Genomic DNA, 14,374 nt, shown 5'->3' on the forward strand with positions numbered 1-14,374 from the left:
GGTCCATGTTGTTGCTCACCATGTGAGTCTGTGAGGAAGTAAAATGCAGTCGAAATATAGATACTGTATGCTAAAAAAATTGTTATTCAAACTTGAAACCTCAGTTTTACAGTGCTGTGACTAAAATGTCACAGGAAAGCACGAGGCAATGCTCTCCCTTTGATTAAGGCCTCTCGATCAGTCTGTTTGCTGGTGCCGCAGGTTTCATAGTAAATTCCACAAATAGATATCACCATATAGAATAATCCAATTTTCAACCTCAGTGGCCTCATTTGTCTGTCGCCGTTATGCTGTGAAGATTAGTTTTGAGAGATCAATTCAAGCAATATTCTCTGTATATTAATGTGTGTGGGTGCATGCTTGTGAAATAATCAAAGAGGCCATCCGCTACATATTCACATAAAAAAAAAACATCTGATCTAATTACAATGACTTTGGTGCAGAAAATAAACGAGTCTCTGGTCAATGTTGAGGAACCCATTCGACTCAGGCTGTCTTCACGTCTGATCGGGTCGTAATGAGAGCCTTCTATTATTAAAGGTAATTTGATGGGATTGGATTCTTCTGCTAAAGCTTGCACAAAACCAAATCCAAACCGCGGCAGAGAATAGACGGCATAAATAAATTATATTATAAATAAATTCAGGTGCAGATTGGCATGAATTAATTATTAAAGGTGTCGCTGAGGCATACAGTGTCTCTGTGGTCTTGAGTTTAATGAATGCACATCTGTTAGCTGTGGTACCGTGACAACAATGCACCCACACCAGGATTAATATTTATTGTGTGGCATTTGGCATAGGAAATAAACACAGGATGTTATGGGTTAAAACCACTGTTCTTCCTATACTAACTCCAATCATCAAACTCTAAATCCACTGCTCAACTTTAGCAAAGAGTCGAGTGATTGATTGTGTTTGCATGCAAGTGCAGGAGTGTTAGCTTAAAGGCTAAAAACCGCGTGTGTCGTCACGTCTTTGACTGGACCCAGCGGGGACTCGGACAATGCTCCTCTTTGCCAGAAGAACCTGTTGCATGCTGGGACAGCAATGGGCGTGTGCTGTTTATCGCTAGTTATTCCACTCAGATTGCTGCTGTGCAGGTGTCATGGTCTCCAGCACTTCGTGCCCTTCCTGCATCCCTCCAGCCCTCCCCTTCTCCACTTGTTCAGTTCTAGATCTTCTCCAATCAGCAGCTCTGAGATTAAAGGTAAACACCGAGGTGGCAGATGAGACCGATGCAGATTAAAATTAGCCTCAGGTTGAGCCGGTGCACAAAGCATTTGCTCTCTGATGAAATATCCGCATTGTGTAAAATTCCCTCTGTTGTCCCCTGAAATCTGTCAATTCTACCTCTGTTTGTAACTGCATTCAACTCTCTGTGATTATTTTTGATTATTTATAAGATTTGACGTTGTTTAAACCCTCAATAAATATAGAAATACTGCCACTTGTGCCTACTAGTGAATGACTCTACCTGCTGTGTATAATAAAAAGAAGCCACTGCTGAGGTCATTTATCATATTTTGTTCCACCTGGGAATAGATCGGGATATTCCCACAGCTGTAGCTAAATTGTGTTTAATAATCTAAGTCGGATTAGGTTTAGATGTGCATTACCCATAATGGTCCAAAGGACCAGATATGACAGAATGTAATGGGAAATATACCAGCAGCAGTTCTGTCACTGCTCCAGAAAAAAAGCAATGCAAAGAATCTTCATTTTCATGACAAGGGGCTTGATGATACAGTGCAGTAAAAGTGGAATATTATTATTACAAGTCACGTTGCATTTTCCACACCGTCTCCATGCTGCACTCTAATTTCTGAGCTTCTGTAATTAAATCGCAGATACCGCGGCAGATGTGCGCGGGGAAAGAGTGCCGCACTGACGTTTTAACCAGTATACCGGCATGGAAATTAAGCGAAAGCAGATTGAACACGGCGATCAAAAGCGAACACCACGGAAGGGCATATGCGCGCCTGTGTGTGTCTTTCCACAATATGCAAAGCCGCTCCATATTTGCTTTCACACTGAAAGCAAATAAAGGCTTTTCACAGTAATAGCCTGTCAGGTAACAGAGGTACCAGGTACTTTATCTACAATTTCAGTTACGCCGCTGCAGGGGCAAAGTGATTCATAAAGGTCTGGCACCTGAATAAGAGCAGAAAACATGTCATTTTCTCGTGTCACTTTGGCCGTGTGCAGGCGTGTAGACCTTTCTACAACATGTCATTCAATTAGGGCATGCGTTACATTTCATCTATGCTGACAGGACCTTTTTTTCTATGGCGCACACACATGCAGAAGTAGAGCTCTCCGGTACAAAGGGTGACCTGTACTTTTTCTGAACTCTGTTGGGAAAGTTACAGGAAAATGAAATGAAGTATGCTCCAAAAAGGTAAACCAGTGATTTCCTACACAGATTATTAACGGCTCTCATATTGTCATCTTTTCACGGTGAACACGCCCTAAAGCGCTTATAAAGGCAAAAAAAAAAAAAAAGTCCTCTGGATTCATACATTATCTATCAGCATGTAGCAAACACAAAACAAGAAATTATACTAAACACACAAACAAGGAAGTAATGTGTTTTCCTGCACCAAAGCTAAGCACCCTGAAGGGAGCAAATATTGCTACATCCTATTTCATGCAGTCTTCCTTCTGAGCCATGAAATGATGAATATATGATTTTTTTGAGTCATTAGACTGACATTCACGCACGGCGACTCGAGATAAAAATACAACACATTGCTTAGTTTGACAAGGTTTAACTGTTTCAATCTGTTTTAGCTCCGTTATCAGGTCTTCCACGCTAGAATACGCCTAGAAATCTATTAAAACGTCAATCTCCAAAGAGCAAACAGCAACAAAGGAAAAGAGAGGCGTGCATTAAACATTAAATCACAAAAGTGAGAGAAAGAAAGAAATGGCGGATAAAGCTGTGCGTCAATCACAGCTAAGCAGGCGTCTTCGACTCTTTGGTACCGCAATCCTTTAATAAATATTGATTTTTTTCACCTCCGAGTTCCATCTGAGGTTCCGTTTATGAATATGATAAATCATAATTGCAAGTTCGGGGAAGTCAAGAATTGATTCACACTACTAGATGAGGGAACAACCATTAGCCTTGACATCAGTCAGCACACGGGAAGAATAAATGATCGGGAAAAAAAACCATTGAAAATGCAGCGCCACCACTTCCATATAATTAAAACTGAGCAATGAGCTCACACTGATGTTGAAGTGGAATGTAGTGGGGGGCGATGACAGTTACCTGGACAACCTCCCGGGAATGACGGTGGACAGAGTTTCAAATAAAGAATGTCCGGGAATCACACTCCCACTGCCCAAGCTATGCAACATCCCACATACTGTACCTCTACAGGAACATGCAATTTCTTGGCGTTAGAAACACATTTGTGCATTCACATTTTCAAACACAGGGTGATCAGCATCTGCCCCAACCACAATCACCTCCACCGTGCCTCCCACACGATGGTTTTTTTTCCATTTACACCTCATCTTCTTTCCTTCCCCATCAGGGTGTACAAACCATCTTGACAAGGAACGCCGCTTCAAGTCCGCCTCGGCTCTGGCCCCGTTTCCCTCCTCTTTCATGTGAATGTGATAGCATTATACATAAACAAGAAGCCCATAATACAGTGTAGTGATTCTTTTCTACCTCAGACAAAGCATTAGATGGGTGGGCCGAGAGAAAGACTGAAGGAGGGAACATTTTGTAACCAGACTGGAGTCAGCTCGAATGTTTCTTTTGTTTGCTGGAGACCCTGTGAACAAATCTATTTGAATATCAAAAAGAAAACCAGGATTGTGAGAAATACACTTGCAACCAACTTGATTATGAATACATCTGCGGAGTGGAGGGAGGTCAGGTGTGGCAGAGAGCTGGGAATGGAAGTAGCACTCTGAAGCAAAGCATGTTTGTTTAGAGGCGTATCTGGGGGCCGACGTGAGGTGATAGACAGCCTTTTTCTGTATGGCCTTCACTGGGAGAGGAGGGTTGTCTCTTCAAACGTGGCCTGGGGCGAGGTAATACCGCACAAAATACAATGAACAGCCAAGGCGCTAAAAGAAATACATTCAGAATATAATAAAAAGCCTGAAAAGGCATTACTGACAGTGTGTGCATGCTGCACACTGCGCTTGTTATTGGGATATATTCCACCTCACAAGATGACCACTTGGGCTCCACTAGTCACCCGCTACCTATAGAAGCAATAAAAGTGCAGAGGGCCAGGCAGAGTAAAGGCCTGGAGACATACATTGGGAATATAGGATAACACCTCCATGGCTGGAAAACTGTTATTTTCATAATTTATTCATTGGGAATGTGATTGAAACTGGGGACTCTCTGATTCTCAAGTACCGGTTTTCACAGGGCACAAACAATCTGACGAGCATGACATATTTTGACAGGCAGCTGAGGATCTAGGATATACGAACACCATGCAGATGCTGCTGCCCCATCTCGCTGCATGCATTTCAAAAACATATTCCAGATGTGGCTACATATGGAGCTGTAATTGAGTCTTTAGATGAAGTCATTGATTAATTGAAGCATACCAGACACGTTTCCATGGAGAAGGCTCGCAATTAAACACCAGCCGCCCCCCCTTGCATGTGCACAAGAGGCCTGGGAATGCACGCCTGCATGTGATGTATGTGGCTTGAATGTACGGTGCTCGGGAGACGTCAATTAGCAAACCTATTTCAAATACAAGGCCGAAGGAGGTTAGAAAGTCAATACATACGAATCAGAAATGTTAGCGTGCTGCTAAAGGATGCCGACGTTTTCCTCTTCCGTTGCAAATGGCGCATAGCTGGATTTATACTGAACAATTAGATTTATTTAAAAAGCTGCACGAGTGACCATCTGAGGTATTAACTATATTGACTGGAAGTCAGACAGAGAAAATAAGAGTTGAAGAAGCTCCACATCAAGGGACACACATGACTACGTTTTAAGTGTTGAGCCAGTTGGACTCATCAAGTCAATCTTTCCCTCAGCCACCGTCCCTGCTACAACTCTAATGTGAAGTGAGAGAAAATCTCCCTTTTCACACCATCTGAATACATATTTTTCTAATTCCGTCTTTCAGAAATCTCTTAATGGATTCGTCGCTGGACCTTGATGAAAACAATGACTTTTAACCTTCTTCTGTCTCCTTCCTTCCCTCCATCCATCTTCCCCCCTCCGTCCATCTTAGCAGACTTATTTCACTTTCTAAATGATTTCTTACTCCTTCAATCTCTTTACAGCCAATTCAGGCCCCAGCCTTGGCTTGTGTCCGCTGCTACGCATTGTGACAGGTGAAATGAAAGCCCAGAGAAATCTCATCTTCTTATAAACGCTCCAAGGCATACAGCCAGTCAAAAAAAGAAGCATTTTTCCTTTTCTTTTTGAGTTGCCAACAGTCGGGAGAAAAAGCGTGAGCAGTTATTTGAAGACCATTTGGATTTATTCCTTAATCCCCAGTTAATCAGTGGTGTTTTTTTATATATATGACACCCATGTACCACCTGCACCGAAATGTTGTGATGACAGTCGTGTGGTAGTTTCTATTTGGATCTGATGTGCAGCAATTTTGCATATTTTGAATTTCAACTGAGCTAAAAAGATGTCTTAATTTTTGATCATCTTACAATTATCAATAATTATGCTTTTCTTGCATTTCATATGGTAATGGACAGTTTTTACACGTATATGGTTCCATCTGCTGCCTTTTTATCTAAGTAATATCAACAAGCTGTACAGGTAAAGGACAGTAGCGGACACGGTGTTGCTAGGCACACCCCAAGGTCACAGGTGGATGAAGAGAATAACACAGAAAGAGAAAGAGGAGCAGAGGAGACTCCAGGGTTTAACTGTGCAACTCACCCTCCCTGTGCGTGTGTGCGTGTGTGTGCGCGCGTTCAAGGCCTCTCCCTTGAGGCAAAGTCGTCCAGCCTCTCTACCTCTCGCCAATCTCTCCCTCCGCCATGTCTCCTGCTGCTGCACACTCTGTAATCCTCTCACAGAGAAGACCTTCCTGAGCTGCATTATGCCCTTTCCTTCCCATCTCCACTGTACCTGCTGTAGTACTACACTCGTGCTCGCTCCAAAACCCTTTCTTTCCACTGCAGCGAGATCCCGCTACCCTCTTTGTTCTCTTACTTCTTAAGGCGCACAAGTAAGCCCGTTCTTACGTGGACACCAGAGTCCCTCTGACCCAGCAATCTCGGCCAATTTTTCTCTTCTTTGTTTTCCTTGTGCTCCACTTCGAGGCCATTATCTCCATCTTTCAAACCACCTCATAGATCCCATCCAGCTGTTAAAGAGACAACCAGGAGCCTTCTCACCTTGCAACTCTCCACTTTTGCTGTACAGCTCTCTCCTCTGCTCTCTCAAGTAGGCGCTCATACTGATAGCGTGGGAGGACGACTCAAACCTGCGCAAAAGGTCAAAGGTTTACCTAAAGGAAGTGGACAGCTTAGCACAAAAGGCAACAACAAAAAAACACAAACTTGCAGAGTTGCGGAAGAGTTGAAATTGACCCTTACTTGAAGAGCGATTGCTTCGCCCTCTGTGGTTTCTTCTTGGAGAAAAATGCAGCAAACTCACTGCCGGTGCTGGAGTATGAGAGTTGGGATGATGGCTCTGTGGCGCTGCGGCTGTTCTTCACATCCAAGTACTCCATCAGGAGAACCTGCGCGACCATAAAGAAACAGGTCTCAGACATAAGTGCGCAAGTACTATTGCAATTTTACAGCAGATGCACTGGACATCGGCAGAATGAGGCGAATCCTAATCCTTTTCAGATATGTTGTTCATCACATCTATGAGAAGGATCAAGAAATGTGGAATATTCAGACTAATAAACCATTATAAAAGACAAAGAGCTTCGATTCATCACTGGCTTTCTATTGAATTTAGGATCAGCAACTGGCCATTGAGTTGCATTTCGCAGCCATTCTATTTATAGATTATGCACACAAATATATAGAAATGCATCAAGTTACGCTCCATTTCTCCAGCACTCGCAAAACAGAAAGCCAAAGTATACTTTGAGTGGGGTCAAAAAGTTCCAGCAGCCTGGAAACATAATGCATCATTTAGCTTCTGATGATGTGTTTGTTTCAAATGGTTGGATCATTAGTGTCCCTAAAATGGATTTATACAAACTTAGGTGGCATCCACTGTCTTGCTTTCCAAAGTTTGCACTTTCATCTAGTAAAATCACATTAAAACGCGTCAGGGATTCGAAGGCGATGCAGGATTTATGGGGCTGGTTGAGAACTTCACCCCCGGTTGAAAACACCCTCCGTTTTTCCACTTACACCAGTTTGACTGAGCCCAAAGTATTATGCAAATACTGATTCAACTCAGCCCAAGTGTGGAGTCAAACCATTTGTGCCGCAGTAAAACACAAATATGCCTGCATCCACTCCAAAAAACAGATAAACTTGTAAAGTATATGATCTTTGAGACGAAAAGATCAGAGGGCCCCGCCAAGTTCTTGAAGCCCGTTGCTCTCACCCGTGCATGTGATCCATGGTGGAATCCATCAGTGCCCAGAGCTTCATGAAAAACTTATCAACCTCTAACAATAGCTCCAGACAAGCACATTGGAACTCAGGTCAAAAAAGAAAGTTGACTTCCTCCACTCCATCATTACATCTTTCACGATCCCCATTTCATCGGCTCATTTTTCAAACCTAGCGTCTCGTTTCTCACATTTCTATTTTCTCTCATTTGCGCTGTCTATTTCTGTTCATCGGCCCTTTCTCCACGCTCTCTCGGCGAATACATGTGTTCTAAAATTGTCTCCCGTTTCTAATAGCTTCATAATTTAGCGGGGCCATTTAGCTCTTGTGTGTAATTCTAAGGCACAGTGTGGGTGAGCCCAGAATGGGACAGGAGTAATGGCCAGCCAGATGGAGATCCATCTCAACCATAACGACGTAATTAACACTGCAGAGAGAACCTTCCTTTCATGCATGGGAAAACCTGAACATATGAGCATCGATATTCATTTATATGTATTCTCTTGTGATTGTATCATGACCAAATATTCACAAATACACAAATGTGACATTGTTGTCAGGATAACTAGGGTGAGCAAACCACCTTAATGTTACTCTAAAATTATTTAATTTACTTTTACATCACTCTTTTATTTTATTCTACAAGTGTTTTTTCTTGTCAGGATGAAATGTTTTACAACTGCTTGGACTTCTTGCACAGATACAAGTTGGAAATTGTAACATTATTCCAACTTAAAGGCTTGTTAATAAATTGATTCAGTGTCAAAACACTTCAAAACAGTTGATATGATTTGTAAAAAAAAAAAAAGCTTTCTTCACCTTTTCCAACCCCAAGGTCTCCACCAGCCTCATGCAGAAGCTAATCCGATCAGTAATATATACTAGAGATGAGCTTATGCTACAAAACCCCCCACTAGCTTGCAAGCTAACACCCAGGATGACTTAATGAAATGTCAGCGTCGGGCTGATGCAGGAGCGGCGACCCTGTTTAAATTGTATTAGCCCAGAGACACACCGTGAACTTCGGAGGCAATTAACGTGGCCCTAAGAACAGATTTTTACAGATGGCGGGACCACATCATAGAAAGAGATGAAATGACAAACATATAAGGGTGCTTGCAGAGTTAAAAGAGGGGGGGAAGTATTGGTGGAAAAACTGGCTCAAAGGAAAGTTGAGAAAATGAAAAACTCAGAACACCTCAGGATAAAGAGGTCTGCTAATAAGTTACTTTGGAGCAAACAAGTGTAGCAAATTAGTGTTTTTCTTCTTACAAGTGGATGGGCTATCTAAATATATCCCAACTTCACTGAGTAAAATAATTATAAAGAATACAAATTTGGGAACAGAGGAAATTTTGTAGCGCGCTGTCAAAATAAACTGCTGAGTTGAAACAATTACAAATATACAAAGAAACACATTGAATCAGAATTTCTCAAGTGTAACTCGAAAGCAGAGATGCAGACTCCTTTGAGTTCAGCCTCCTATTAAAAAATTGGGGGCTCTCACTCTCCACAGTGTCCATTAGTGTCCCAACAACTAAGAAACCAGTGCAATTAGGGATAGATCTGGACTTCACCACTTTATTTTCTTTCCCCCTGTTTCCCTACATGTCTCTCTCATTAAGTCACAGCAAAAGTGGCCAAAAAACTCCCCCCATATCCGAACAATTTGTTCTGTCCTTAAAGCTTTATTTGAAATCGACAAGTTCCCCACTAAGCCGCATAGCTGGCGTCTGGTCACAAATCATATAGAGCCCGGTCTCTTTCTCTCCGGTTGAAAGAGACTGCAAAGTCATCAAAGAAAGTTTTTTCCCCTTGTACAGCTCGTATTGATTGTGTTCCTGAAACTCCAGTTACCTTCACGGGCTCTGACAGATCCTCAGCCTTAACTCATCTCAAAGCTGTGAAACACCGGAGTGCTAATCAGTAGGGTTCACACCAGGAGGTTCACACCTGTACGTTAAAGCAGCCACCAGGAGGTTCACACCTGTACGTTAAAGCAGCCACCTTAAACACTGTGCTAATTCTAGCCTATTAGGTTGGTTAATAACATATTTTCCAATTATACCTGGAAGCTATCTTTGCTTTTTTAAGATGTAAAGCAGCACAGGCATAAAGTCTTATAGGAATGGGAACTAAATTTGGTCATAATGCAAATGAAATAGACATGTTGGGGTCAAACCTGGATTGTAATGTAAGTTTGCACCATTTCTTCAGTAAAATGAGAAATTAGGCAGATTATCCCAAAAACATTCAGAAGCGGGTCATTGGGCCTCTACTGTCTCCACAGGTTTATATGGATATGGACGGGTCGGGGGACGCAGAGTAAAATCAGATTCAGGAATGAGGACTCCACTGGGCCTCAGTGATATGTAAATACGACAGCACTTTGAAGGGCAGAATAAATGTGACACATTGATTAAAATGTTGGGCCGATAACAACGTAGCGATGCCTGAGCTTCATATCTAATTAAAAGAGATCATTGTCTTCTGGCTGCACTCTGGCAGTTCAATTCGCCTTGTTTATGCAGAGGCGATGAGCCAAGAGCCGGCAATGCATATTTCACCCACTGGTATGGAATGATAGATTTCTGGCACAGACACACGCTAACTCAAACACAACATCACTAAGTTTTGTCTAAATTGAGCTATTAAATGATTGAAGTAAATACTACTCTTCTTTAGCGTCGAAAACAAGTAAAAGAAAAAAAGTCGAATAATAACCCAGAAAACAAATCTAATAGTTTTGTTTTGCGAGCACTGGGTCTCATTTTGAGCTCAGTTCTTTCAGGAAAACTTGCTATTTGTAATTTGTCTGCACTCATTAAAAGTGTGATTTGCACGCTGGTCACACAGTCGTGCCAGACAACAGACATGGCGAGCAGTCACCCATCACACCACTCTGCAGAAAGCGCACGTGGCGTGCTAATTAACAAACTCGTACGTTTCGCGAGCAACGGCTGACAAGGTGAACGGGTGAAGGATGCCACTAGCAAGAGGACCTGCGCACCAAAGCTCGATTAATAGCACTGCTGTGGACTGGTCTTCATATTGAATGCATGGATCCCACATTCTATGATCTATCTTTCTAAAATTTTGACATCTTATTAAGGATTCATGCTACTTCCTTGGCACCTGTTATTTTGACAAGTTTTAAATCTATCAGACTGAATATTGCTGGTCTTCATGGGTACACATTTGAAAAGGAAAGGCTGTTCAGTATTAATGGGTACATAAAAATTCCATTCACAGAGATGTCTTTGATAACAAAAAAATTTACCACTTTGAAGAATAGAAGACTTTCTGATGGAAAAAAAGGGAACGGTCCACACATAATGTCGCGATAAGGAGAAGCGAAGGCACACAGTGGTCCACACTTGGAAATGTAAATTTGCTAATGGTGTGGATAATCAATACCTTTACTCGCGCACGTTTGACTGCAAGCCACATTTCAAAATGGAAAGTGGCATTAAAACACTCTTTCTAGTATCGGGTCTTTCATGCTTTGAATCAATACTTCCACATTGAAATTAAACGCCAGCAGAGGCATCTCCAGAATTTCTGAGCAGGGATTAGAACCATTACGCCGACTTTCAAAAGCTTGTTTACCTACTCGCTATTCTAAGCCTAGTGGGGCGTCAGTCACACACTGATGAGCGGCGGTCTTCCACCAGGATCCTACACTGGGCTGAGCCTCGTGTTTTTCTCTGTTCATGCATCTGTCTGAGAGTATTTCATGTGAAAAGGTCAATCTGGTTTTCCCCCCCTTAAGAAGCGTGTGGGGGAAAAAATAACACCAGTGGTATACTGGGAGGTTTCAAGGATAGGTGAATTAAGTATGAAGGGGAAAAAGGTACACTCAGGACAGCTGTGTGTAAGGTCCTGATTTTTACAATACTCCTCATAAATAACCTTTTGGAAAATTCAAAAATAAAAATCCTGCTCTGATTAAATTCCTTTCTCTCCACATGCTATTTGTCCTTTTGTCGCCTTTTAGTTGATGACAAAAAAGGTAAACTTGTTCTAAAATTTGACCTGTAAACCAAAAATGGTCCTAATTACAGAGGAATAAAACACACAACAAGGATAAAACACAACACTGAAGTGGTGTATGTTGTATCGACAAGGAAAAATTTCAATTATCTGCAATTATTGTAGCTTTATAAAAACAAACGAAGCCCAGAAATCTGAAGCCGCGTTACATGTTACTGCCCCCCCAAGTGTCTGCTGCTGTGTGATAATGACTGTCTCGGTATCCAATAAAACGCGACAGAATCACTGTGGGAGTTGTGCAAATTTAATTTCTCTCATTGCTGATATGCGACTCTCTAGGACAGAGTCAGCTAAACAAAGGGGCTCGGAAAGGAGTGTGAGAAGAAGAAAGCCTGATAATGAGTTTAAGAAGGAAATTACAAAGAGCAAGAGGGGTATGCACACACAAGGTGCTGGGGAACTATCACTCAGAAGCATGAGAATTCATGCTGGAAAAGAAGGGAAGAGGGGAAATGGAAATAAAGATGGAGGGGGAAAAATAACAGCGTAATCAGCAAAGGCTTGAAGACCGGCAATAAAGGTGGAAGGATGAATGTGGGCCTTTCTATCGATACAATCAGTCAGAAAATAATAACATGTGTGAGTGAATAAGAAACCCTCATTTCATGTAATGAGTGTTCTAATCAAGAGATTACATTATCTCCCATCACAGAAGCCAGGGCGAGTGGCGCCTCTGGATGTTGGCACTGAGTGCACGTTGGGGAATGGCTCAAAACCTGCTATAAGTCTTGGAGCTATTACAGGGCATCCCTATGTGCAATCAAAGCCCTGGAAGGCATACAGCCAAATATCAAATAACTACACCAAGAAACACGCAGTGACTGTTATCCCACCAGACACAGCGCACAAGCATTTGCATTTGATGTCGGCTGGGTGAACAATTCCCTTTTTGAATGGGGAGAAAACCTTTTCCTCTTAAACTATTTATCTGACCTGCAGTACTGTCTGGATCTTGGCGGAGACATCGGCCTGCTCATAGAGCTTGATGCCCTCTTCGTGTGCCCCGGATGGGCTTTGGACCACGATCTGCTGCAGGTGAGCCAACACCACGCTGTGGGCCTGGGCCACCGCTTTGAACTTCTCAAACAGCAGCTCCAGCAGATCCAGAAGAAGCCTGTAGAGGGAGCCAGAGAGAGTAGAAAGGAAGTGATGGAAGCACAGAGAGCAGAGTGAAGAACTGGATAAGCAGACCTCTTAATCCAAATAAAAATTATGCTTTCATAAGTGGTGTTTATTGAAAGATAAACAACAGTCAATAATTTGGTTTGTAGTAAAGACAGGGCCACAGACAAGCCACTTTCTCCTCCTCAGTCACACCATGTTTACACATGCAAACTAATTCATACTACTAAAATATTAATTACTTCATATGCAAAAGTGAATTTAGAGTGCAGTTCCTGTATTTTCATGAAAGAAATGTTGCAGTTATTTGAAACTATTTCAACCTGGCATCAATGTGCTACCCAAAACAGATTCAAACGAGTTACATTTGTGAGTTCTAATTGGCTCTTCCTGGAAGAGAAGGCACGGTCAAATGCAAATAGACCTTCCACTTTAACCGAGTACTACAGAGACTGCATTGGAAAGTAACAGTTCCCTCATCTACGCTAATGCTTTCATACAAACGGTCTATACTGGCTTCATCCAGAAGGACAAAGCTTTCAAAGTAAAGAGTGAACATAGTGTGCATTAGCTGAACATGTACCTGGATCAGTAAGTGCCTATTTCATCTCAGCAGAGCCACTGCAGTTACATAAACAGACACAAAGGTTGTATTACGCAACCATTTTTGTCTAATATTTGCATTTGAAAGATTTTACAATTTACTCGTGGGGATGCGCGTTTAATAATGCAACTGATGGACGAAAAACAAATCAGTGGAAATCACCGCTGCAGGGATACATCAGAATTCTGTGAACAGACCGTGCGTAATCGTGGACGACAAGTTAATACAAATGACTATTTCAATGCTGGAGAAAATAAAGGTGTGGAGGGGAAAACGGTACTGGGAGTGGGCAAGGCTTCCTTTAGGAGCTGCAAGGATAATGTAAGGGCAAGACGGATGGCTCACTGGGGCACTTGGCTTGGCTGTCTGTCACTACCTGGCAGCAGGAGAAAGTAAACGTTATTAATGGAAAAGAAAGCAGGCACAAATCACCATAAGCTATAACTCAGCGCGTGAAAGATGTTCATGAGACAGAGAAGCTGCGAAATGTCAACGACTCAAGAAATCCCCTCGGCCTCTCTCCTCATCTCTTTCTCTATCTTTCACGCATTAAGAACTGAAAACATTTTATTCGGTGCAGTTTTGCTGTAATTTCTCAACACTCCCCAACATATTTCATAGCCCACCCTCTGTACACACACAAACTCTGGTGTGCCCAGTCCTTCTCATTATCTCCCAGTGGAGGCCTTCCTAATCCATATTGTCTGTTGATCAAGACCTCTATTCTCATTTCCCCTCAAGATCGAAGCTGACATGTGGAGCTGATGAACGGTCGGGAGGGACGAAAGGGGAGTGCTCGCACGGACGTGCAATCTCTAACTAATTGACCACAAGTATTTCTGCGCATGCACTTTGTTTCGCTTTGGGAGGACGATGATGAGATTGCCATTAGGTCAGCTGACAAGCCGCAGACAACGGAATGGTGTCAACGTTGGCATTTAAGAGGGGTCTAAGAACCTTTCAGTCACATGAACAAAGTCCAGTTGTTTCCCAAACTTCTCAGGAGCAAAGAAATGCACGATATGGAAAAACCCAGAGAAATGACCAG

General features: G+C 42.4%; 1 protein-coding gene across 1 annotated transcript in view; it reads right to left on the bottom strand.

Moving 5' to 3' along the window:
• exoc4 (exocyst complex component 4) overlaps window positions 1–14,374 on the bottom strand; it is a 69,262-nt gene that overhangs the window by 46,964 nt on the left and 7,924 nt on the right. The window contains exons 8-10 of the mRNA XM_003972871.3: window positions 12,534–12,714; window positions 6,564–6,709; window positions 6,363–6,451 (exon numbers count right to left, since the gene is read on the bottom strand). Of these exons, the coding sequence (XP_003972920.2) occupies window positions 6,363–6,451; window positions 6,564–6,709; window positions 12,534–12,714 (416 nt within the window). The remainder of the gene's footprint in view (window positions 1–6,362; window positions 6,452–6,563; window positions 6,710–12,533; window positions 12,715–14,374) is intronic.

The sequence above is a fragment of the Takifugu rubripes genome, chromosome 18 (genome assembly GCF_901000725.2).
Source record: "Takifugu rubripes chromosome 18, fTakRub1.2, whole genome shotgun sequence".
In the NCBI taxonomy this organism is placed as follows: Eukaryota; Metazoa; Chordata; class Actinopteri; order Tetraodontiformes; family Tetraodontidae; genus Takifugu; species Takifugu rubripes.